The following is a 24254-nucleotide window of genomic DNA, read 5'->3' as shown; positions in this document are numbered from 1 at the left end:
TCAGAGTGGCACAAATGCAGCATAATAGTATGTCTGGGGTAGCACTAGATTGAAAAACTGGGGATCTGAAGGAACCCTGAACTTGCAGAAAATTTAAAATAGGGGGGTCCGAACTGTATTTTTGGTGAGTCCGGGATCCTTAAATGCACCCCACGATGCTTACATAGCTGCATTTTGTAGGTCTACTGCCAAGAACTTATTTTCTCAGTGATCATAGGCCAATCCTAATATGCATTTTAGGATAAGATAATTTCTAGTGTGAATTCTGGGTAGGCCCCCTTCGGTACATATGTACATTACATGTCTAATACATGAAGTGTCGAAAATCCATGAAACCTTACTTTTAATGAGCGTTAGGGGGGTCAAAAAGTTTCGACTCGAAAATTTCCAGTGCCCAGCCCCCCCCCCCCCCCACCAAAGTATTTATAAACACTCCCTTATTACCTGTTCCCTACTCCAGTGACACCTCATGCTTATTTTCCTGGGTAGGATTATAGATTTTCAATGGGGGTATAAAACCTAGCAGTGCAGCTCTGTTAGATTGATTTTTAGACTTACGATACAGCCAAAGTTCCAGTGAATTTAATGAGGTGTCACTGGAGCTGGAATAGATAAAAGTATGCATGTTTTTACGTGTAAAGTAACAGTGATTATATTTTTGAGAGGTAAAACCATCACAAAATTTATATTAAGTAACCTGAAGTCAGCAATCCAATTCTCTAACTTCTTCCACAGAGCATTGTTCTTCACAGCATTCTTCCCGCATAGCTTCAGGTGCTTGCTTTACCAGGTTATCCTCCCCTCTCAATTTCAGGAAGCCGAGAGCATCTACAATGAATAATGAATTTAAAAAAAGTAAACATGAGTTTGTGAAATAATACCAATGATTAATATTTTGATCAGGCTTCCGAAAAAAAAATCAGGCTTTTCAAAAAAAAATGTTACCGTCATCCAGGTATTTACTGCTGTATCTGAAGTACGCGTACGCGTCGCATCTTCATACGCATTTACGTACAATACTACCCAACACGACAACAAAATATTATCGGCCGGGTGTGGGTACTCAGTACAAATTACCATACGGGATGTGCCGCAAATATATATATATATGGATTTCGTTTTTGGCCTCTTGGTATATCAATTTTGAATATTGAACGCATTCTTGTTTCACAATAGTCTCATTCTTTTTCGGGAAGAAAGTCCCATTTTTTTTAAGTTATCAAATATTTGGGGAAAAGTTGCATGGGGTTACCTGAATGGTTGACTCCATTTGAAATCTACACCCCTGTGTGGAAAATTTAAGGTCATGTATAGTAATCATTACCAGCCTTTAAACCACCAAAGGGAAACCCCGTAAGAGTTCAACCTAAATATCCGAGGTGCTCTTACAATGACAGCTACAATGAACCAGTTTCAGTTTAGCTTTCAAATCGATTCAAAGTCCTTCAGGATTAAAAACACTTCAACACCAATCACATAGAGGTATGAAGTCTTTGAGAATGCGCACGGCACATTTTTGGGTCTCCAATTTGCAAACCTTAAATGGTGTGGGTATAAACAAATTGCGAGGGCATTTTTGCATATTTAAACGTCCTTTATAGCGCATGTATTTAAAATTATTTGACCCCTCTTTTTGGTTTGCCAAAAAAATTACCCCCTCCCAATTTTACCCTCACCCTTAATTAATGACTAGCGGCATGCAGCCCCCGCTAGCTGAGTAAATGGGAGCGATCACGAAAACAGGGAAGAATCGTTGAACATCATAATCTACAGGGTGTCCCAGAAAAGAATTACCGGGCGAATTAATTTGGATGTACGTCGAGATATAGACATCAGAATCCAAAACATCAGCGTGTAGCCTATCTTATTTTGCATCTTATACGTCAATTTTACTGGAATCAGTTGACTGATTGCGAAGAAATGAGCGATTACATAACGCATGCATCAATTCACTTCATTCCAAGTTTGAAAGAAAGACCATTCAACACAATGCGCACTAGTGGTTAACTGTCAATGTGCTTCATATTTTGTTCTGTGAAATCATTTTCGTTCTTTTTAAACAATCTGTTTCTTGCAAAATATTTAACATGTGAAGACCTGAGGGCAAGAAGACTGCAAGTCCACTTGGCCCCTCAGCATGTATACACTAAAGTTGCGTATAGTTTCGTATAGTTTGGTAATGCTTTATACATGTTCACACTATGAAATTTTAACACTGAAAATCACACTGATATCTGTAATGAACAATGAAAATTTAACACAATGAACAGCACCACTGAAAATAACACTGAAATAGTTCTTTTGTTATTCAGTATGCAAATAGCCATTGTCTAACCACACTGAAAAATATACTGAAACTCTGAAAATCATTGGCCAGGAATTAATCCCACTGAAATTGATTTCTCTCCCCCTCTCTCTCTCTCTCTCTGTCAGGTGCCGCTGTGTAGCGCTGCTGTGGTCTTCACAAGAGTACGCCATCTCACTCGATCTGATGATAAGTGCGTTGCACCTTGCATTCCTTGGTTAGAAACCAGCTTCACGTCATTAGTCCAAGATGTTGGTGGACGTCTTCTTCCTCGTTTGCCTTCCATAGCCCCTTGCAAAATCTGTTTTTCTACACCTCCATGTTTCCTGACAATATGGCCAAAGTTCAGCTTTGTATTAAGCATTATACTTCAGCTTTCTCTCCATTATGCCGCTTCTGATGGTTAGACTTGTACCAATCTTGTCGAGGATCCAGGAATTTGTTCTCCTGTCTTTCCGTGTCACTCGTAGAAGAATCCTGTAAAACCACATCTCAAAAGCATCTACGTTTTCCTGTCATTCTTGGTCATAACCCAAGACTCACATCCATACGTGGTATTGGAAAACACAGTTGCACGAAGTAGGCGTACCTTGAGGTCAATGGATAGGGCTCTGCTTTTCCATATGCTTGACATGCCCTGCGCACAGTTGTCCTTGAAATAGCCAGTCATCTCTTAATTTCAGTTGTGCTGTCACCACTGTTGTTAATCATTGAACCCAGATATTCCAATTGCTTCACATCCTCATTCTGCTGTCCATCTATCACAAACTCATCACTTTTCGACTCTCTGTCTACAACCATTATTTGTGTCTTCTTTTTGTTCAGGAGAAGGTGTTTTTCTTCGCTGGTCTCTTTGATGCGCTACAAAAGAAATTGATTTAATCTCACTGAAATTGATTTAATCACACTGAAATGAGCTGGCCTGTTCTATTGTTATGAAAATTAGTGTCTTGGATTATTGCTCATTATAGCAGACAATAGCCACTTGATATATCACTAAAAAATACACTGAAATACCGCTGAAAACAATTTTAGTCTAAAATTTTCTTTGTTCTGATGATTTTCAATGTTACCCTGTCATTTTCAGTGTGGTTTTCAGTGTAAAACTGTCATAGTGTCAGGGGCCAAAACAAATATTTCACAACCTTTCATGATGTTTTCACCCTGGAACATGTGTTAAACATTATAAAACCCCAAGAAACTATACGTAAATTTAGTGTTTACATGTTGAGGGGCCAAGTGGACTTACGGTCTTCTTGCCCTCAGGTCTTCTTGTTTAATAGGTTTTGTTCAAATTTGAAAACCGGTACGATATTGAAAATGAAAACTTCCATGTAAGATGATGCTCGGTACTTGGAAATATCTTTTTCGTTAATGTTGATATAAATGTTGCATAAAGAATTATTCCATAAAGAATTCCAGCTGGTTTATTATTTTTTTTAAACTTCAACATTAATGTTGCATATCAAAAATCACACGTACAGCTGTAAGCACTGTTGACTCAAATGTTCTTTGGAAAGTTAAAATATAACATGTTTGCACAACCTAAAGAATTAAAGTTGAAAAGCTTCCAATTGCAGAAATCAGAGTTTTCTAGGACAAACTGTTATTCATCTTCAGTGAAAGCATGAATAACATAACACCGTCGGATTATAAAATAGATAATGTGGACTAAATTTAATGAGATAAACAGAACTTTAGGAAGCGGTGAGCAAGTATGAAAAAGCGCCTGTTCATCAAACTTGGAATGAACTGCATTGATGCGCGCATTATGTAATCGTTCATTTCTTCGCAACCAGTCAAGTAAAAAGTGATACACAATAAAATATTGTATGCTCTACAATTTAATTTTTTTAACATTCTGATGTCTATTTCTCGACTTACGTTCAATTTTATTCACTTTTTTGTATTTTTTCTGGGACACCCTGTATACTGTTAAAGAGGAACTTGCCGATAATCGAAATTTTTTTCAGTGACGGATCGATTCATCGAGATCTCTCAGAAAGTATACGGTAGATGAATAATATTATATTCAATATTATAATATTTTATTCACTCTGTATTTTTTTCTGGGACACCCTGTATACTGTTAAAGAGGAATTTGCCGATAATCGATATTTTTTCAGTGACGGATCGATTCATCGAGATCTCTCAGAAAGTATACGGTAGATGAATAATATTATATTCAATATTATAATATTTTATTCACTCGGTTTTTTTTTTTTCTGGGACACTCTGTATACTGTTAAAGAGGAACTTGCCGATAATCGATATTTTTAGTGACGGATCGATTCATCGAGATCTCTCAGATAGTATACGGTACATGAATAATATATTTAATAAATAAATAAATAAACAAGTTCTAGCATGTTCAGATGAATAGTAAAAACATAGATAGATAGAAAAATAAATAAATACAAATAATTATTTTGATATATTTGGTGGCTCCACCCACGGCCCTGCATTTCTTAGATCGCCTTGATAAAAGTTCGAAGCCCTGTCGTCAACAGAGGGCAGTAAACTCGAGGTAAAGAATATCTCATATCGCGCTAATGAGCTGGTCAGTAACCGTAGAAAAAGATCGTTTCTGGCGAAAATTGACAAGTAACTTGCACACATTTCTAGATACAGTTACTATAAGGTCGTGCGATGCATTCAAACCATTTGTTAACCATTTCTTTTTTAGGGAGCAATAATTATTTATCATGAATATTATTGTCATGTTGATGACATCATAATTACTCGCATTTTGTTCATTTTTTTCTTTATTTCACCAGAGTGTCCTTGCCAAGATTCTAGCATCAGAACATTTGCTTTTTCAAGATACAGCCTTCATAAGTGTTAGGTCACTTCTGTACAATTCTTATAATTTGTTTCATGCATACAAATAGCGATGCACGTTTTTGTTGTGTTTTTGATTTTAACGATAAAACATTATTCCCTATAGAAAAACAATAAGGCAAAAAACATACAACAGTTTGTAACATTCTCCATGAACTTGACCATCTGTGTTTGGACTGTTATGTAATTAACGTTTGTAATGAGATTTTCTCTTTCTGAATTTGACTTGTAAATAAAATCATTTGGATTGATCAAGCTGTCACTTTTTATGATTTTCAAGGCAATATGCATAAATGATGATTCTGCATGTACATAATTTTTCACTTCAGTAAGCTCGTCTTTTGACCAACGTTCATTATTGATCACGGGTTATATTGTATGCGATTGACATCAAAGAACCACATGTGTATGAGCTTGTGCATTGAATTAATTGCACAATGGTTATTCAGGTTATTGCAGTCTCAACGCAGGACAACCGATTCTTTTGTTCTGCAAGGCTCACTCAGTCATTTAATGAGGCAATACAAACGATCGAATTTGGTATTCAAATGAACAAAATTTTGAGTGTAATTTTTTTTTTTTCGGCCAAATGAAATGCAATCTTTTTTATTTTTTTAGTAAATGTCAGGAAAACTGTAATGCTTGATACTGTATTTTCTTTTCAAATCCTAGTGTTAAACTTAGGCGTGAAATTCAGTCATTTAGTGTAAGATTTTCGATTTTGATAGGCTTCAACTCTGCCCGCGAGCCTTTTTTGGATCAACATTTTAGCTTTTCAAAGTAATATAGTTGGCTAACGAAGGATTTTTCCCAACTTTCTAACGCACATCACCGTGAGCGATATATCATAGCTTTATCCTCTAGGATAAATAGATTTAGAAAAAGTTACGTTTGAAGTCATGTGTCCAATGGAGAAAATATACAGTTTTTGTGATTTTGCCCATTCTAGCAGTCTTGGTCGTTTTCTTCAAAAATGTCACTCACATCAGCGTCTTTTGAATGGTATATTTGCATTTTTATTTCTTTAAACGTAATGAAAGTAAGATTATACATTTTCTACACATTCATATTTTTATATTATGTTTCATTTTGCCCCCCCCCCTCCCCGAAAAAACTGACATTTGAGTCGTTTTAAGGACACGTGCTAAAATTTAAAAATGATTATAAAATGATCAAAACTCTCATAACGCCGATTTTGCTTATTCATTCATCACTCTATTGAACTTTAACAATATTAATTAAGAAATTTAAATTACATTTTCACTTTAAAACGCTATAAAATCATTAAGTTTTAATTCAGATCACAAAATCGGAATTTTACACATAGACTATCCGTCCTGTTTTTGACGTGATTTCTGTAAAAAGCCTACTTCGGGCCAATTAAGCATATTATGCCTTATAAGGGCGCACACCGCTAATAGCGCGTTCCATTGAAATACACGTGAAAACGTGTCTCTTCTTTGCCCGATTTGAGACCTCTTCGGCAACAAATTGAACATAAATATACCACCAATCGACTGTAAATCGATGAAAATTTAATATATGTTTCAATGTACGGGTAGTCTACCGATTAGATCTCAAGATATGGGCGTTTAAAAAGCACCATGACTATTTTCGACCTGTTTTTACCCTGAATACCCGTTTCTGCTCCTTTTCTCAATCCGAGGGCCTACTTTTTTCAAAAATTGGGTTATGCAACTTTTTGGGATCCAAGTTCGTGTATAGGTCTCAAACTTTTATTTAAGCTATAACATGCTTCTCTTTTTCCTTACAAGTCCACAGATAGGCACAAAATACCTCAAAAAAGATTTCGTTTTTACCGGAACTCATCCACACATCGCGCGCGGAGTGATTTAGATGTGTGCGCCCGTAAACTACCCTGAGCCGCGCACTACGCCATTGCGCGAGTAAACGACGCGGAGAGACCAGTGCCAAAGACCAGTGACATACCAATGGGCGTTATACTTTGTTTGATGAAATCCTTTTCGTTCTTCTCAAACAATCTGTTTATTGCCAAACATTTACTTAGGTTTTGTTCAAATGTGAAAATAATGCACGATGTTTAAAATGAAAACTAGCATATACTATGTTTGGTGCTTCTAAATATCTGTTTCCGTGAATTTTAATATAAGTATTGCATACAGAATTATTGCATTAATTCCAGCCCCGATTCCAGCTAGCTAAAAAATTAAAGTTTTCTCGCACATTAATGTTTTGGGAATATTTCCAAGAAATAGTAGTGCAAAATTAAAATCTTTAAACTTCAACATAATGCTGCATCAGTGATATCATACATCACACGTAAAGCTGTAAGAACTATTGCCATTCTTGGCTCAAATGTTCTAAGGAAAGTTAAAATATAACTTGCACAACATAAAGAAATAAAGCTGAGAAACTTCCAATTGAAGTTTTCCGAACAAAATGTTGCTTACATCCATTTTTGACTTTTTGAGAAAAACACGTTTTTTTAACAGTGCAATAATTACTTGTTCGATTTGATTCATTTTGGTTTTGAACAAAGTGTTGATGGAAAGAAACTAAAAGAATAAGTGTGGTACCAATTTTTAGCCTTCTTATTTATTTTATTATTACTTTTATATCATGCCTTTTATGGATGTAAGCAGTTTTGCAATGAAACTCATTTACCCTATTATTCTAGAAAACATCTTTAAAATCTTTGAGCCCCTCTGTTAGTATAGTATTATGTATCTTGATTAATGCTTTCATATCGTCATGAATAATGAATGCAATTCACCCGGACACCCTGTATATTATGGGTAATCCGCTAGTCCTTTTTAATATGTGACAAACTGAAAGTCTTTCTATGTCACTTTCGTTTACTTCTTTGTTCCCGTATTCATTTCTACTGCTTATTTAGTTGGGTTTTTTTAATTTCCCGTGGATATGTGCGTGACACTGCGTTATTTACGCGAGCGATGGCGTACTGTGCGTATTGAATTTTTTAATGGTGTCAAAGTGTTCCCTTAAAAATCTGTTAATTTCACCAGAAATAATTTTGTATAAGTATGCAATTCGCTCATCTCAATTATTGCATAGAGTACCAGCACATTTAGATATCATCAGTGCATGACTGTCGGTTCTTTTAATAGCCTTTGTATGTTTTTTTGTTTTTTTTTCACCATATTAAAAGTCATGTATTTTGAAGAAGTCATAATTGAGTTATACTGGCCATAATGAGCTAATATTAATTAATGAGATTTTCCCTGTATAGGAAATAGGATTTTTTTGTACAGGAAATACAAAATTGGGTGTATATTTTCTTCTATTTAGGGACAGGAAATAAGGAAATAGTGCTGCAAATAATGAATGTATTAACGAGAAAGGCCTATTCAGTACAAAATTATGTAAATCATTTTAATTTTGATATATGGGATAATTTTAAGCGTCCACTTCTAGGTGTCCTCATTTTTAACACCACTTCCAGGTGTCCAAATACATTGGTGATTTGTGTATGTAAATGCTGTATATTTTACCTTTAACGTCTCGTAACCTCGACCTGTGCTCGCAATGATGTTGCCAAACGTCATACATGTGTTCGGTTTCGCAAACCCATGCTGTACCAAACCTGTATTAAAATAGAAGTAAAGAGGAATTTATGTAGAAATTGACCAAAACAAGTAACTTCCGTAGACCATGCGCATTTGGGTTTTGGAGCAATTTTGAGCATTTTGGATGTTTTTAAGGGAAGACCCTCATCAAAAACACCCATTTATAGTCTCATTTTATTGTCACTCCAGGTAAAAGAGCACACTTTTTTCTTTCACATACTTTTTATTACACAAAAATCGCACCTACGGTTATCAAGAAATTACAACTTGAAGTGAAGCATCTTGCGCGATCAATTGCATTATTAAGTTTTATTGTTTTTCAAGCATTGATATTTATTATGTATTTTATTGTTTTTCAAGTGGCGATATATAATATTTTTACAGTACAAAATCTGTATCTCAAAAAGCTTTTATCATATTATCTTCACAACAATTTGTAATAAATCTTGTGCCTGCTTTTTTACATGTTACATGTAATACATTTTCATCTAATTTGCATAAAAAGGTGGTTCTAGATATAAACGCATTTCCCCAAAAATGATGATTTTTAACCTTCAAAATAGTCGTTGAACCCCATTGTTTAATGGATTTCTATGAAATTTGGACAGAATGTACCTCAGGTCATTTGTCAAAAAATGTTGGAGTCATATTTCCTTTGTGGGTGTGTGTGTGTGTGTGTGTGTTTTGGGGATTTTTGCTGTTTTTGACCAAAATAAAGGTTTTTAAAAAAATCTGACTCCAACATTTTTTTAATATGACTTTTCTCTTTCATCTAAAAATTAAAAAAAAACCCAAGTTTTGCTGGGTCCATAGATACCGAAATCAGTGTCAAATTAATTGTAATTACTCCACCGGGTGTCAATATTATCCTGAATAGTATCTATCGGAAAGAGGCGTCAGGACCTGATTACACCTCTTTTAGAGTTTTTTTTTTTCTTGCAATACAGTAAGCCAAAAAATTAAGGTACCAGTTATGTTCACCCCTGTATATCCTAAATAAAGACAAGTATGTCAAAATTAAAACAAGCAGCCAATACCTGTGTACTCTTTAGCTCTGATTTAAGACCTTATTTGTTGAAATTGGTTGAGACTTAAAGAAACGGTGATCTAAAACCTAATGACGAAACGAAATCCAAAGTTGCACTTTTGTGTTCTAATCAATGAAAGCACGGCGCTAGTTTTAACATGCTAATTAATGGAAGCACTGCGCTTGTTCTCTCGTTCGCGAACGCTTTGTGTACAAATCAATAGGGCTTGTAATGGAGCAAACTGCAATTTTCAAATTGCCATCTTCCTTGGGTATTTGGATCGTCGTGTTTTTATTTCTAGAACAATTTCAACAAATAAGGTCTTAAATTCGAGCTAAAAGATGCAGCTATTGGCTGCTGGTTGCAATTATGACATATCTGTCTTAGTTTAGAATATACATGGGGTGAACATTACTGGTACCTTAATTTTTTTGGCTTTAATACTGTAGGGTACTATACAGACATTAGACACGAGTGTTAAAGGTGAGTCGCGGTAAATTTTGCTTGTTTTTGTTGTATAAATACAATTACACATGTATAACCTTACACTGAAGTCACCATATTTTGACATGTTTGATGTAGGCTCAAAGCGAATGCAAATTTATTATGGTTTATCTGAGGTACGCTTACGGCTTGTGTGCCAAGCATGTTCAGTGTAAGCCTAATATACTTGTATACATAACAAACTCAAATAGAACCCACTTTTAAAATGTTCGTCTGCAACTTCTGCACAGTACCATATAGCATGGTGAGCAATTTTGCTCGATAAACAAATATTCATTTCTCATTTCCCAAGATACACCCCAATTAGGGTGTAAATGTATCTCAGTATGACACCTGCGGGAGCCAATTTTGCACCCCGATTTTGGGTGTGATGACCTTTTCTGAAATCGGGTCCTCATGTGGCCATCCTAGGTGTCAAAATGAACATGACACCCAAATGTGGCATGTTCTTACACCCATAATAGAGTCAATTTGACACCATTAGGTGGCCACCTGAGGACCCATTTTTGACACTAGTGTTTTTGGTGTGAAAATGACACCAATTTTATTTTCAGTGTAGTCTGTTTTATCAAGGGGTAAATTTCAAGGCTTGACTATAATTGTGGCTACTTACCAAGCTATAGACCTCTTGTTCACCGCTTGTGCATCGGGCGCGTCTTCGTTTGTCTCTCTGGTTAATGCGTCTAAGTTTCAGGAGAAATGAAAGAATTTTTTTTTTTCAAATCGTTAAACAGTTAAATGAAGGTTTATGAATTTGGTTGGGTCGGTGGGTGAATCAGTGGTTGAGAGATATATGGTTTGATGTGCGGGGTGTCGGATTGATGTGTGAAGCCGGTGTGTAGGGTTGATGTGTGGAGCTGGGGTAGGGGTGAGTTTGCGTGTCTGGGGCACTCAATTTGTTTTTCATTTATTGAAATTGCATCTGTCAATCATTACACTTCAATTTTAACTCCGAGGGGTCTTTAATTTCTATCAAATATTGTTTTTATATAATAGAGTGAATCCCCTGTCCTACCTATGATTACGCAGAAATGATCCCACCGCCTTAAACGTTGGCGTTGAAGTAAATCAGAGCAAGAAAGCCAATCCCCCGTATAACCTCGTCTACAAGCACCCAGCAAACACCAAACGTTTTCGACATCATTCGCAAAAGGTTATAAAAGGTTGTCAGAAAACGTTTAAATATCGGGGGATATAATGGGTATGAAAACGCTTTAATAACATTCCAAAAACATTTTGAAAACGTTTCATGACCTTTATATAACCCGACATTTAAATGTTATTAAAACCTTTTGAAAGAACAATCATTTTAAGAACGAAAAATTTTGTGTTTGCTGGGTGCAAATATTTTAACATAATGTTATTTTTAAGTATTGAAAAAGATTTGGCAAGAATGTTTGCAAAAATAGTTTACAATAACATTTTGAAAACATTTTAAAAATATTGTTGTAGTGTGTTTTCATACAAAACGTTTTCATGACCTTTATATAACCCGACATTTTAATGTTATTAAAACGTTTTTAAAGCAAAAGCCAAAATATAACTTGTGTTTGCTGGGCATATAGAGTGTTTTGGTGAAATTTAAATTAATACGAAACAGCCGTAAAATATGCCACCATAAAAGATTGATCATATATTACTACTTGTTTGTATATATACTTGTATCCGTAATGTATTTGCCCAAACTCCATAATGTTATAATTTTGTCGATGGATGGCGCCTGAATTAATTTAGCTTACATCAAAAACACTATATATGCTTGTAGACGAGGTTTAACGGTATGTGAAGTTGACGTAAATGTCGAAGCAAATTTGCAAACTTCATTTCGAAACTCAATATATAATTTACCTGGATAACCTGCAGCCATCGTGATGAATAAGACCACAATCAAAATGGTTGACAAGATCTTCATTGTTCCACACTCTTGTTCAGCACAGTATATCCTGAAAACGAAATTATCAGAAAGCATTAGTATGATTTCACCAGGGACATATTTTATTTACACTACAAGTTTTTAATAATTTTTGATAATAATTTGATAATAAGTATATAATGCTCTTAACAAACTGCCGACTCTTGATTTTGCAACATTGCAACGGCAAGGGCAACACATCCTTTCTTCTTTTCTTTTTTTTTTTTTTGGGTGGGTGGGGGGGGGAGTGGGGGTAGGGGAGGCTAACCCACCAGGCAAAGGCGGATTTAGGGTTAACTTCTGTCAGTAGGACATAGGTGTAGATCCCGGGGATGGGGGATAACCCCCCTCCCCATGTTGACGCCTGTGTGTGGGTTTCTGACAAAATTAAATTCATATTTGGACCAATTTAGCCCCAAAAGTGCCAATTTTTATTACTATTTTTAAGAACTTATTCCACTCTTGCACCATATTTTACTAGTTCAGCTTCCATATGGCAACATTTTTCGCGCGTGAGCTTATCATTTGTACCATGAACTTATTCTGTCGCCAAAAGGTGATGGATTCACTATACTTTTAAAAAAAATCCAACTCCATCCCTCCCCCAATGTCAAAAAGAAATCTACGCCACTGACTCAGGAACTCAAAAATTGTCAAGTAAAGGTTGTAGCGACCATTTTCAAGTGTGTAATAGCTGCCTTGTGAACATTTGGCAATCTGCACATAGTATATTGTACTCATCTACACATGGCTGCTTCACATGGCAGCTATTGCACATACGTACTTCTGGCCCTAAGCAGTATGAGACATTTATGGATGTTCAGAGCATGGTTTAACAGCTTAGTAGAGTAGGGCAATGTACACTGATCAATATGCTTTTTGTTTGAAGTAAATCGGACATACGGTTTTCATTATATATCAATCTATATTTCTTAGTTTCTTATCGTTTTTTAAACAATAATTGATATAGTTAATGAGATAATAATAACCGAAAAAGCTCACGAATATGTAAATTGTTGCACATATCAAACTCAATGCATAAATGTTGAGGGTACTCCTATTTTGTAGTATAGTGCCTATTTTGTAGTAAAGTGTTTCCAAAATCGCTCAAATTCCACCTTAAATATACTATTCTAAGTAAACAACGAGTGTGGCAATATCGGTAGATCTGCAACCAGATTCAGCCTGTCTCAAAAAAAAATTGTGCAAGTGAAAATCGCCCTCTTTGGTCATTAGAAAATACCGTTGTGACATGATGCTAACATCAACGTCAAGGGCGTAGTCTTAGCTCTCAAATGTTGTTTGTTCTGTTCAATTTGCTTGTTTTAATCTCGAGATATGTTTAGTTAACGACGAAAGAATAGAATCACAATTGTGCCACTTTTACTAGGGAAGAGTGCTTTACATGTAAATCAGTGATGGCATCAAATTAATGCATCAATTAGACAATACAACTTTTTTTACTGTTTTTATTGTTTTATCATGATGCAGGAATAATGATTCTCTTTTTCCACTTAAAAAGATTAAATGATAAATGGATATTTCACATTCTGCTGTAACATTAAATACATGTGCTTTTCAATAATTTTTATCATGGTAAATACCGTTCTCTTAGTCACTTAAGACATGTTAAAAGACAAATAAATATTGCACAAAATTGAACGGGTATTACTTGTTGGGAGAGAAATTATACAAAATAATGCACTCGCGCTGATGTTGATTCGTCTAATGCACGAGCCCCGAAGGGCGGAGTGCATTAGACGCATCAACATCAGCTAGCATTGATTTACATGTACAGCGCTCTTCCCTAGTAAAATAAATAAATAAATAAGATAAAATAAATAAAATTGGCACAATTGTGATTTTACCCTTTCGTTGTTAAATAAACATATCTCGAAATTGAAACAAGCAAATTGAACAGAACAAACGGCATTTGAGAGCTAAGACTGCGCCCTTGACGTTGATATAAGCATCATGTCAGAGGGCGCTTTGCACTTGCACAATTGTTTTTTTGAGACATGCTGTAGAAGAGCATTAGCGTAGTCTGATTTGGAGAGATCAAGTGCTCGCATTGCATGGTTAGACTTACCCAACTTTACTATAACTTCTGATGAGCACTACGAGTGACAAGTCCGCTTGTTTCTTCTTGATTGATGTCCTGTGTGAAAGTGTTTAATCAGAGAGTTGATGCAAACGTTTATATAGCCCTATTTGACATTAATGTTATAGTTATGTTATAGTTCAGTGATTTACATGTAATTGTATCTATTTCCGATTACCCATGGCTGCTATTATCCGTCTTTTGTGATTGGCTTGGCCGGAAGCGAAGTTGAATTAAAACTAAAGCCCCATTGGTTAGAAAATATTTTTCTGGCCTTGTGTGTAATTTGGTTGTTTTTATAGCCTTGTGTATAATACTATTATAGGCCTAGTTGCTTCCCTTCGAATTTGATAATTTTAAATTTTTTGATATATAATAGTCCTCGAAGTAAACTTCCTAAATCTAATAGTAAGTACTTAAAGTGTATGTAGCTGGGAGAATAATCCGATTGCAGATTATCCGATTATCCAAATCCGATTGGCAATTTATAATCTTAATAACCAAGGATATAATAAACACTTCAGGAAATAGCCTTGCGCTAAATTTTAAATAACACTCGAAGGTCTATCTTCTTCAATAATAGGCTACGTCTGATCTTTTCTGGTAAAAGGAGATCGAGAAGCGATAACCCTGGACCGCATAAAGTACATCATGCTACATATCGTCAGCCTGCTACGATAATTGCCTAAGTCATTTTTGTTCACGGAGTGAACATTTCCCCCACTTGAACCTATATCTCATATGCACAGTTTATCCCTTACATACACTGTGTCTTGAATAGCTATTGTAGCCCATCAACCCTGTGGTTAAGAGGCTAAGAAATAATTCCTAATGTCTCATACCCAGGTTTGTATCCCTGTATCTAATTCTGCCCCACATGACAAGAACTTTTTAGCACATCTTATCTTGTATTGAGACAATGGCAGCCAGAGCTATTTTTTGCTTTTTTTTCTAAGCATCTACTGATTGGTGGGTAAGGTCAATGCTATTGTTTATGTTGTGATAAGGCCGAGCATATTACTGCATATATGAACATTACACTGGGTATTTTGATACAGGCGATTTACTCAATTACTTCCAACTGACGAAATTTAGTTCCCGTTATCTACCCAGTAATGTTTGCTTATCTTAATTGGAACCCTGATAATTATTGGGACAAGGTTATTATCTGCATGGTATAATTGAATTATAGTGATATTGTTTTGAAAATTTGTATTTCAATGAGGTTTTTGCTGGAGAATACTGCCAGAGTCAGGATGTAGGTATCATTATGCCTCAAATCACTAATTTATTGTAAGATTAGTGCAGAGTAGGTTAGATATGAAAATGGAAAGTTAGAATAAATTACTATACACCTAATCTGTGAACTGTGTCTTTTTGAAAGACTCTTCTTGTTTATTATGTTATTTGTGTGTGTGCTAAACGGTTTCAAAAAAGTAATTCCCTCATTTCAAATCATTAGTTTTGGTTTCTCTTTTGTTCAGAAACCAAAAATCAAGGGATTAAAAAGTAGATCAGAGCTGGTCTGCAATCATAACATTATTATGCTGGAAGGACACAGTATAGGGTATATAACCAGAAGGATATAATAGCCTATTGTGCTAACATAATTGTTATCATAATTGATATCGGAAATCTACCCCGCGGACGATATGTGATGCTCTCTGTCGAAGGTGGCATACCGTAAAACCCCGTCTACAAGTGCGTTGAAGTGAAACTGATAGGATTTCTTTCATCGGAAATTATATTATATAGGATTCGGAAGAAAGGAAGGAAGGAAGCTAAAATAATGAAAAAATCGTAAGAATACAGAAGGAAGGAAGGAAGGAAGCTAAAATTGTGACAGAACAAATAAATAAAATAAATAAATTTAAAAAAATAAAAATAAAAATAAAAATAAAAATAAAAATAAAAATAAAAATAAAAATAAAAATAAAAATAAAATAATTAATTAATTTATTTATTTATTTATTTATTTATTTATTTATTCATTCATTCATTCATTCATTCATTCATTCATTCATTCATTCATTCATGTGAAAAAAGGAGGCTAAAATAATAAGAACAGAATTAAATAACTTGCAAACGGGAAATCACAAGCTTAAGCAGGAAATATAAAAAATGGGAACAAAATATGTTGAAAAAAAAGAAGCTAACAGGAAATGTAAGAAAATGTAGATTTATAAAATAATGGGAACGCCGGCGTTTAAATAAATAAACAAATAACATGAAAACGGACAATATCAAGTTAAGCAGCAAATAAAAAAAGTTAGAAGGGAAATGTAAGAAAGGGCAGATTAAAAATTACAAGCTAAGTCGACGAAAAAAGAAAATCCTGTTCTACGGGCCCGACCGACCCAGAATTTGAACAAAGTGGGGGCTTAATTTATTTTACAAATGAATGCCGACCCAAATTTCGGATTTTTTTTTTTTTTTTGGTATTTTCTCAAATTGCAAATTATTTACAGAATTTAGTGATTTTTGGGTCCTTTCAAAAAAAAAAAAAAAGGCCGACCGACCGACCGATCCTACTTGAAAGGTCCGTCCGCCCGTAAAACAGGGTTTCTTTTTTTCCTCGCCTAAGCAGCGAATATTAAAAAGGGGGACAAAATAGGCCCATGTAGAAACTGAACAGAAAGAAAGAAGCTAAAAAGGAAATGCAAGAAGGGACAGGATTAGAAAAATAAAATTTAACTTTTCAATGAGTCTACCTGTTCAGTAATTCCTCCTGCTTTATTGCACGCCCCCATTTACTCATCTAGCGCGTACCCGCGCGAAGCGCAGGTGTCCCGTTAGTCTTACTATAAATTGACTTGAAAACTAATTAAAGAGGAAGCCCCGCCAGAGAATTTGGTTACAAACATTGAAAATATGCAAAAGCTAAGGTATGAGGGTACACTCTTAGAAACAAATTCTTGAGCTGCCATGTATGTGGAACCTTAAGTGGTTCTACAAAGAACAGTAAAGGGTTCTGGAAAGGTTAGAAAAAAATCATTTTGGGGTTCTTTTAATTTTTAAGAACCCGTTTCTCTTGAGGAAAACAGGACAGCCAAGACCCTTATTTTCTAAGAGTGTAGAGAAAGAACTTTTGAATGACCCTCGTACAGGGTGTATCAAAATGTTTGGTACCCATCAGTTTTGGTGTTTATTGACAAGCTTGCTACTTCAATATGCAACATTGGATCCTCTTGAAATCCCCAGGATTTATAGTTCTATGACCTTTCATAACATTCATCTGTAAGGAAGGTAGCTCCTTGGTTGCATTTTGATGTGGTAGCCTTGTCCATAATCACTGGAAACTGATGGGTACCAATCATTTTGATACAGCCTGTATACGCATAATGAGTTAGATGTCTTTTTCATTGACGTTGATAAAAATAATACTATAATTTATAATAATTTAAATATTGGCATAAGTCATTCGTGACATCTTACTGCGATCGATGGTATTATATGTAGCATATTAATCGTGACATCTTATTGATATATCAATTTTATTCAGAAGGTCACCAGAAAAACGTGTTTTCTCACTCTGACCCAGTGATTGCACTTTCATCAGTTTTATTGCTACATAAAGATTTTGAGTAAATTTTCTGATTGAATATTCAATCAAAAATATTGATTTTCCATCTTTTACAGTTTGCAGTTAGGGACAAAAAAATCGTTTTCGACTGTATATTCAGTCGAATGATTTGAATTTTCAACATTTTTTATCAATCAAAAGGAGTGATTCTCATTCTTCTAGCGATTAAAGTTATAGTGACAAATCTTTTTCGATTGAATTTTTGGTAGAAAGGATTGATTTTCATTGTTTGTCAATGTACCGTCCCTTTATATAACCCGGCATTTAAATCTTTTTCCTATCTGGATAATAATATCCATGTTTCATTAATACTTTGCCTGTAAATCCTAAATTTCTGTAAACATGGTACGGGGTATACGGTAATAAGGATCTCTATTCATTTGACTCAGATGTACAAACCCAAACCTGGGCAAAAAGTACATGTGGCGGAAAGTATATTTTTAGTGGTTGAGCACTCTCGACTACTTTTGGAGTCGAGACTGTTCTGGCTGGCTTGGTTTGTCCTGTTTTTGACACCACAGAATGTATATACATGTATAAACATTTCTGTTAAGGGGGTACTACACCCATTGCATTTTTTTTTTGCATTTTTTTGCATTTTGTGAAGAAATGAGAAAAAGAAATTGGACAAAGTGGTATGCAAAATGAAGGGGCAAATCTTCTCGTTCAATTCACGATGTTTGTCTTTAAAAAAGACAAGTTCACGGATCAAGTGTATAGTACATCTACTTTGATCTAACATTTAATATTCATATCTAACCTGCTCTGCACTTATTCGACAATAAATAAGTGATATGAGGCTTAATAATGATACCTGCGTCTTGACTCTGGAAAACAATATTTTTTAAAAAGCTCATTTTGCATTTAGTTTTTTAAGCCACCTCGGGATCCCCCCGCGGGAGCCACCTACATGATCTCATTTTGCATTTAGGTTTTTATTGCGCTGCAAAGTAGCAAAACTTTCTTTATATATGGCCCAATTCGTGCCTGGAAAAGGCTATCCCCTCTTACAACCTATCAACAGGTCTGATTTCTGTAATGAGGTGTCACTAGGTTTGCAAGAGATAATAATACCAAATATAAAGACCATGAAATTCACAACATCACGACCAAGCTTACATTGGGTGCCCTTTCCTTTTTTAAAGAATTTTTATCAACTCATTGCTAGCTTTTGTCAGAGTCAGGGTGTCAGGGATATTTGTCTTTGGAAATATTATACAGGTTTATACACATGGATTATTACAAGTGTCAATAAACATTCAATTAACTATAGATAATGGACTTAGTTTTGTGCCATGTAGGTATATTGAACTTTTTATTGTAAGTAAATAACATGCTACACAGTTTTCTATACAAAATGATGAGGCCTTTTGTGATGAGGCCTGACCTCGACCTGCTAGTTTTGATTAACCAATCACTTATGTGTATTGTCAGCATGTGATGGATATAAGCCAATTACAAACATGTTTCTAAAAAAGGCTAAAAAATTCATACGCTGGACAGACACTTGGCTAGGTTAAGTGCTAATAGTAAGTTGTCATGTTGGGCAAGATTAGGTAAAGGCATACAAACTAGGGTATGAGATATTAGGAAAGATTTCCTAGCCTCTTATAAGCACATGGTTGGTGGGCTATATAGATATTCAAGACACAGGGTATGTAAGGGATAAACTCTGCATATGAGATGTGGGTGCAAGTGGCATCATTTCACTGACGTGAAAAAAACGGTCAGTCACGTAGACACGATTTAATTCAAAGACTACCGCTAGAATGAAACTCGGTTCCACTACACAGGGGAAAATCTTACCATAGTGATCTATTTTCATGCTGTAATTGTCACCTCTGCTACCGGGTAAAATTAGGCGACGATAACTTATGGTGTCAGACATGCATTCAGACTGAAGTCATTGTGACCTCCATTTTGTGCCTCTACGTATTTAATATTCAGCAATGCGCACATCATTTTACTGCTGTACTTTTTTTTACCAGAGGCAGTTCTGACTCCAAACAGATATTCAAGAATAACGTTGGTATCTATGTTTCTGGCAAAGTGTTCTATGACATAATACCGTGACGATGCAGATTCTGTTAGGATATCGATGTAAATCGTGTTTGACTAGTCCTTGACTGCAATGTACCTTTTTGATTCATTCCAAGTATCCAAAGAATAAAATGTAAAATTTTTATATAGTCAACAAGGGTACAACCGTTTGCAATGCAAAGGCAATGAAGTTCAACAGTCGTAACAGCTATTACCCTTTCGGCAAGGCATGCTAGATGTTTATTTGGAAAACATTAGCGATTATGTACCATCAAGTGATACGGATTACATCTAGTCTCGAAATCCGTAATACGGTCCGTATCACCCCTAAACCTCACCTAATAACTAATATTCTGTAACATTACAGCGGATTGGCCGTATTAAACCTGACTTTTATTTCCGGCGTCGACACAGAATTTGGACAATAGAGACATTGATTTCAGATGAAAATCAAATAGCCTGTGTGGAGAGACTAAATGTCATCACATCTTGGTACGGAACAGTCATATATCTGAAAAGCTGGGCTTTAATAGATACTTTATTTGTCACCTTTTGGAAACGCATAATATTTCGCTTCGGTATAACATGAATAGCAGAATATGAACTTGATAAATCAGACTTCAATCCTTGTTCAATCAATAACAACACGAGATATTTTTGCGGCAGTTCTATTATGTGTTGCTTCTCCTGTGCTAAAGCAGAACAAAGTACCGTATTGATTCCTCATCATTCACAAAAATGTTTGAGGCAATCCATGTCAACTCCAGGGATGTACACCGCAGCACCTCTTCAATTTTTTCTTTTTCTGTGTGGTGTTAGATATTCTGAAAATTTGAGCTTCATACTCTATTTCGTTTTCCCGTGGTAGCAATTTGAAATTTAGGGGGGTCGGCGTAAAAAATGTGTCGCTGCGCGAAAGACGATGTTTGGAGGACTATAAATGTATAAAGGGAACCCATACAACTTTAAAAAATATGTAGCCTGTGGTACTTCTTTGTGTAGAATTCAAATCTGCAATCAGCAAACTTGTAAGCCCTTTACCTAAAAAGATAATGGTGGGACATTACTCTTACTTAAAATTGAAGAGGTGCTGCGGTGCACATCCTTGGAGTTGACATGGATTCCCTCGTATAAAATAATAAACGTTTTATAAACACGTTTTGGTTTTATTCAAAACATTTAAATAACATTTAAATGCCGCGGGTTATATATATAAAGGTTGTTAAAACGTTTTATATCAAATAAAATGTTATTGTAAAATATTTTTGGCAAACATATTTGGAAAATATTTTGTCAACTCTTAAATAACATTATGTGAGAGTGTTTTGCATCACGTTTTCAAAATATTTTTTGACCGTTATCACGTTTTATACCCTTTACATAACCTGACAATAAAAACCTTTTCTGTAATCCGTTTTGTGTCCGCTGTGTTATTTTTGTTGCTATAAAATTTAGAAATGCAAAAGCCGATGAAAGATTCTTTCAGGCCCTCCACAATAATCACCTATGTAATTGCTGTTAGTCACACTACGTTAAATTATGTAAAACCTCCCAAGCGTTTTCGAAATATGAATTGCCGTTTACTTTTACTTTAAGTCTCGTTGTCTCTTACCATTGGCATTTCCTCGTTGCAATTGGAACTCGGATCAACCACGCCTATCACTGTAATATCCAGGGTAATATAAACAAAGTTGCAGATTAAATATTTCTATGGATTATGAAGCGTAAAACGTCTTCCTTCCTAACGTATTTTTTGTTAAACACTCTATTATTAAGGGCGGGTTGGTACATTTTGGAATTATACACCATTTTACTCGTGACGTGACTATGACGTCATAAATAAGTACCTAGTCGATTAGCAATATTGCGACGCAAAAAGATTACAACTACCGATTTACCATCGTCAAGTCATGAAAATCCTCCAGACAAAAACAAAAAAATTTTGTGACCTAGTCTACAGGTTAATTTCATACTCGATTTCAGTGAAATCTCGTGATATAGATTTTCTTCATTGTGTAAGATTCATAGGTTTAGAAATATGTTCTTGGCAATTCAATCAATATAAATTATAAAGTTTGATTGTGGGCGATCAGTCACGTCGATACAACTAAGTGCCAAAAAAGATTTGTTTTTAAAGACTACCACTAGAATGAAGCTCCACCACAAAATAGCCCAAATCGTAAATATCTCCATCTTGACCACCACTGACCACAGTGTGATATCCTTGAGAGATCCATAGGGGGTCTATTTATCCCACATAAACAAAAAAAAAAGTAAAAAACCTCTAAAAAACGCATTCTGCATTAGGTTTGTTTAACTTAGGAAGGGCTTTGAGACGACATATTAAATTATGATAGCCTAACAAACGGCCTCAATATGAAATATAACTTTTTAATCGACTTGCATTTTGTGCTTCTTCATTTTAATATCCAGCAATGCACCCAACATTTGATTACTGTAGTGTTTTTTTTTACCAGAGACAGTTCTGATTCCACACAGACATTCAATATGTTCAAGAATAACGTTGATGTGTGAGTTTTGTCAAGGTATTATATAGATGTAACAAGGTAAATCGTTTTAGGAAAATCCTTGACTGCAATGTACCTTTTGAATTCATTCCAAGTATCCAAAGAAAAAGAATGTATGATTTCAAATAGGCAACAAGGATACAACCATGAGCATTGCAAAGGCAATGAAGTTCAACAGTCGTAACAGCCATTGCCCTTTCGGCAAGTGCGTGTTAGAGGTTTATATTTAGATATTTGCAATGGAAATGTCTAGCCATGTTTATTTTATTTTGGTACATATAATAAAAATTTCTTCAACTAGTTGTTCTAGCTTGTTTCAATGCATTTAAGTTCAATATTTTGGCAATTTAGAATTCATAAAAAAAGGTTGACGCAATGTTCCATGCGTCATACTACTCTGTGATCTTTTGATCTAACGATTTGCAATAACATGTTCAGAGAGACTCAAGGATGGGTAATATTCGTTTTTGAACAGACAGGATAATTCAAGAATAAAGCTCAATATCAAGGGCACGGCAAGTATGACTTCAAGTACCTATGTTATTGAAAGTTTTAAAAATAACCTTGGTTATCGAGATAGTACAAATTCGTGTCGCCCGACACCAGAAAAACATATCACTTAACCTATTTTAATTTACTATGACGTTTCTCTGCCGGATTTTGTTCTTCTTTATGAATTTCGTCATATCTTTCGCTTTCGTATGTATTATGGGATTTTTTTTACATTTTATTAAATTATGTTCCTGATATCCAATCTATCACTGTTTTCAAAGTGTCTTCTATATTTCATTATCAATGTATCCCTGTCTCTAGTCAACAGCTCGCCATAAAGATAACATACATGAGCTTGTTGAATGGTAAAAACGGTTAAAAACGGTTCGGATGTATTGGTATGACAACTAGGTATTGAAGCCGACTAATGCTTCAAAAGAGCGCCAACAATTTACCCCAGAAGTAAATTTATCTCAACAAAATCTTTTGTTTTTCAATTACATGGTTTTGAAATGAAAGTGCCGTGATATTATCGCTCAAATACCTACCCCACCCCAACGACTCGATGTAATTGTCCCACCATCCTTTTGCAACAATTAACGACTCTACCACCTTACCCAGGTGTATGTAGGCTGTCCAGCTTCGAGGGTATAGTTGAGAGAATTTGAAGCACAGGTACACATTTTCGTCCATTTTGTAAGATATTTGTATATGATGCGAAGTGAGGTTTCCTATGTGTTATCGTTTCCTCTAATAAATACTGCATAATCTATAGATTTAATGATTTTTGACTGAAATTTCCCTGTGTGATAAAACATTTTACAGTTAGATGGGGGTCCAGTCTGAATTATGATAACTGAATACAAAATCAATATTGGTAAACTTCAGCACATGGCATATTTTAGTGGACATTGGAAAACCGACCGTTTAACAAAGAAACCAGCCTACCAGAAACTAATTTGTCAAAGAATAACGTAGCTCTGGAGATATGTCTATATCATGTCACTCCGTATTTCGTTTTATGTTTATTCCCCTCCAGGACTCCAGAAGAGGCAGTTTCGTGCGGTAAACATAGATGGTACATCATTATTAACTCTATCCAACCGTTAATGTACTCACTACAGGACTCGACCTGGTATTGTAAGCGATGTAAAGAGCAGTAGAATCGATATCTTGAGGCAAGAGGGATGTTGATTCAGAACACATAGTTAAAGACCTGCAGACTTAATACATTCTCTGACATTTACATCTAGCATCCCATCTGTATCTACACTATTCTTTGATGTGATCATTTATTAATGTTTCTAACAAAACATTACATAATTCTAGACCATTACAATACCAGCAGATA

At 35.1% G+C, this 24254-nt stretch overlaps 1 protein-coding gene across 1 annotated transcript; it reads right to left on the bottom strand.

Moving 5' to 3' along the window:
- Positions 1-413: 413 nt before the first annotated feature.
- LOC140143472 (uncharacterized) lies at positions 414-21632 on the bottom strand. Its single transcript, XM_072165306.1, has 6 exons — positions 21496-21632; positions 14249-14317; positions 12096-12190; positions 10861-10930; positions 8641-8732; positions 414-828 (listed from the first exon to the last, which is right to left on the bottom strand). The coding sequence occupies exons 3-6, from the start codon at positions 12157-12159 to the stop codon at positions 704-706; spliced, it is 351 nt and encodes a 116-aa protein (XP_072021407.1). The 5' UTR covers positions 12160-12190; positions 14249-14317; positions 21496-21632; the 3' UTR covers positions 414-703.
- Between the last annotated feature and the right edge of the window lie 2622 nt (positions 21633-24254).

Source organism: Amphiura filiformis, unplaced genomic scaffold (genome assembly GCF_039555335.1).
Source record: "Amphiura filiformis unplaced genomic scaffold, Afil_fr2py scaffold_22, whole genome shotgun sequence".
NCBI lineage: Eukaryota > Metazoa > Echinodermata > Ophiuroidea > Amphilepidida > Amphiuridae > Amphiura > Amphiura filiformis.
Note: the sequence above shows the minus strand (reverse complement) of the source record. Positions and strands in the feature narration are given on the sequence as shown.

Coding starts and splice junctions, on each gene's coding strand:
- LOC140143472 (XM_072165306.1), bottom strand. CDS start 12,159: ATGAAGATCTTGTCAACCATTTTGATTGTGGTCTTATTCATCACGATG. Junction 8,733..10,860: donor AACAAGAGGTCTATAGCTTG/GTAAGTAGCCAC, acceptor ATTTTAATACAG/GTTTGGTACAGCATGGGTTT. Junction 829..8,640: donor GAGGTTACGAGACGTTAAAG/GTAAAATATACA, acceptor TATTCATTGTAG/ATGCTCTCGGCTTCCTGAAA.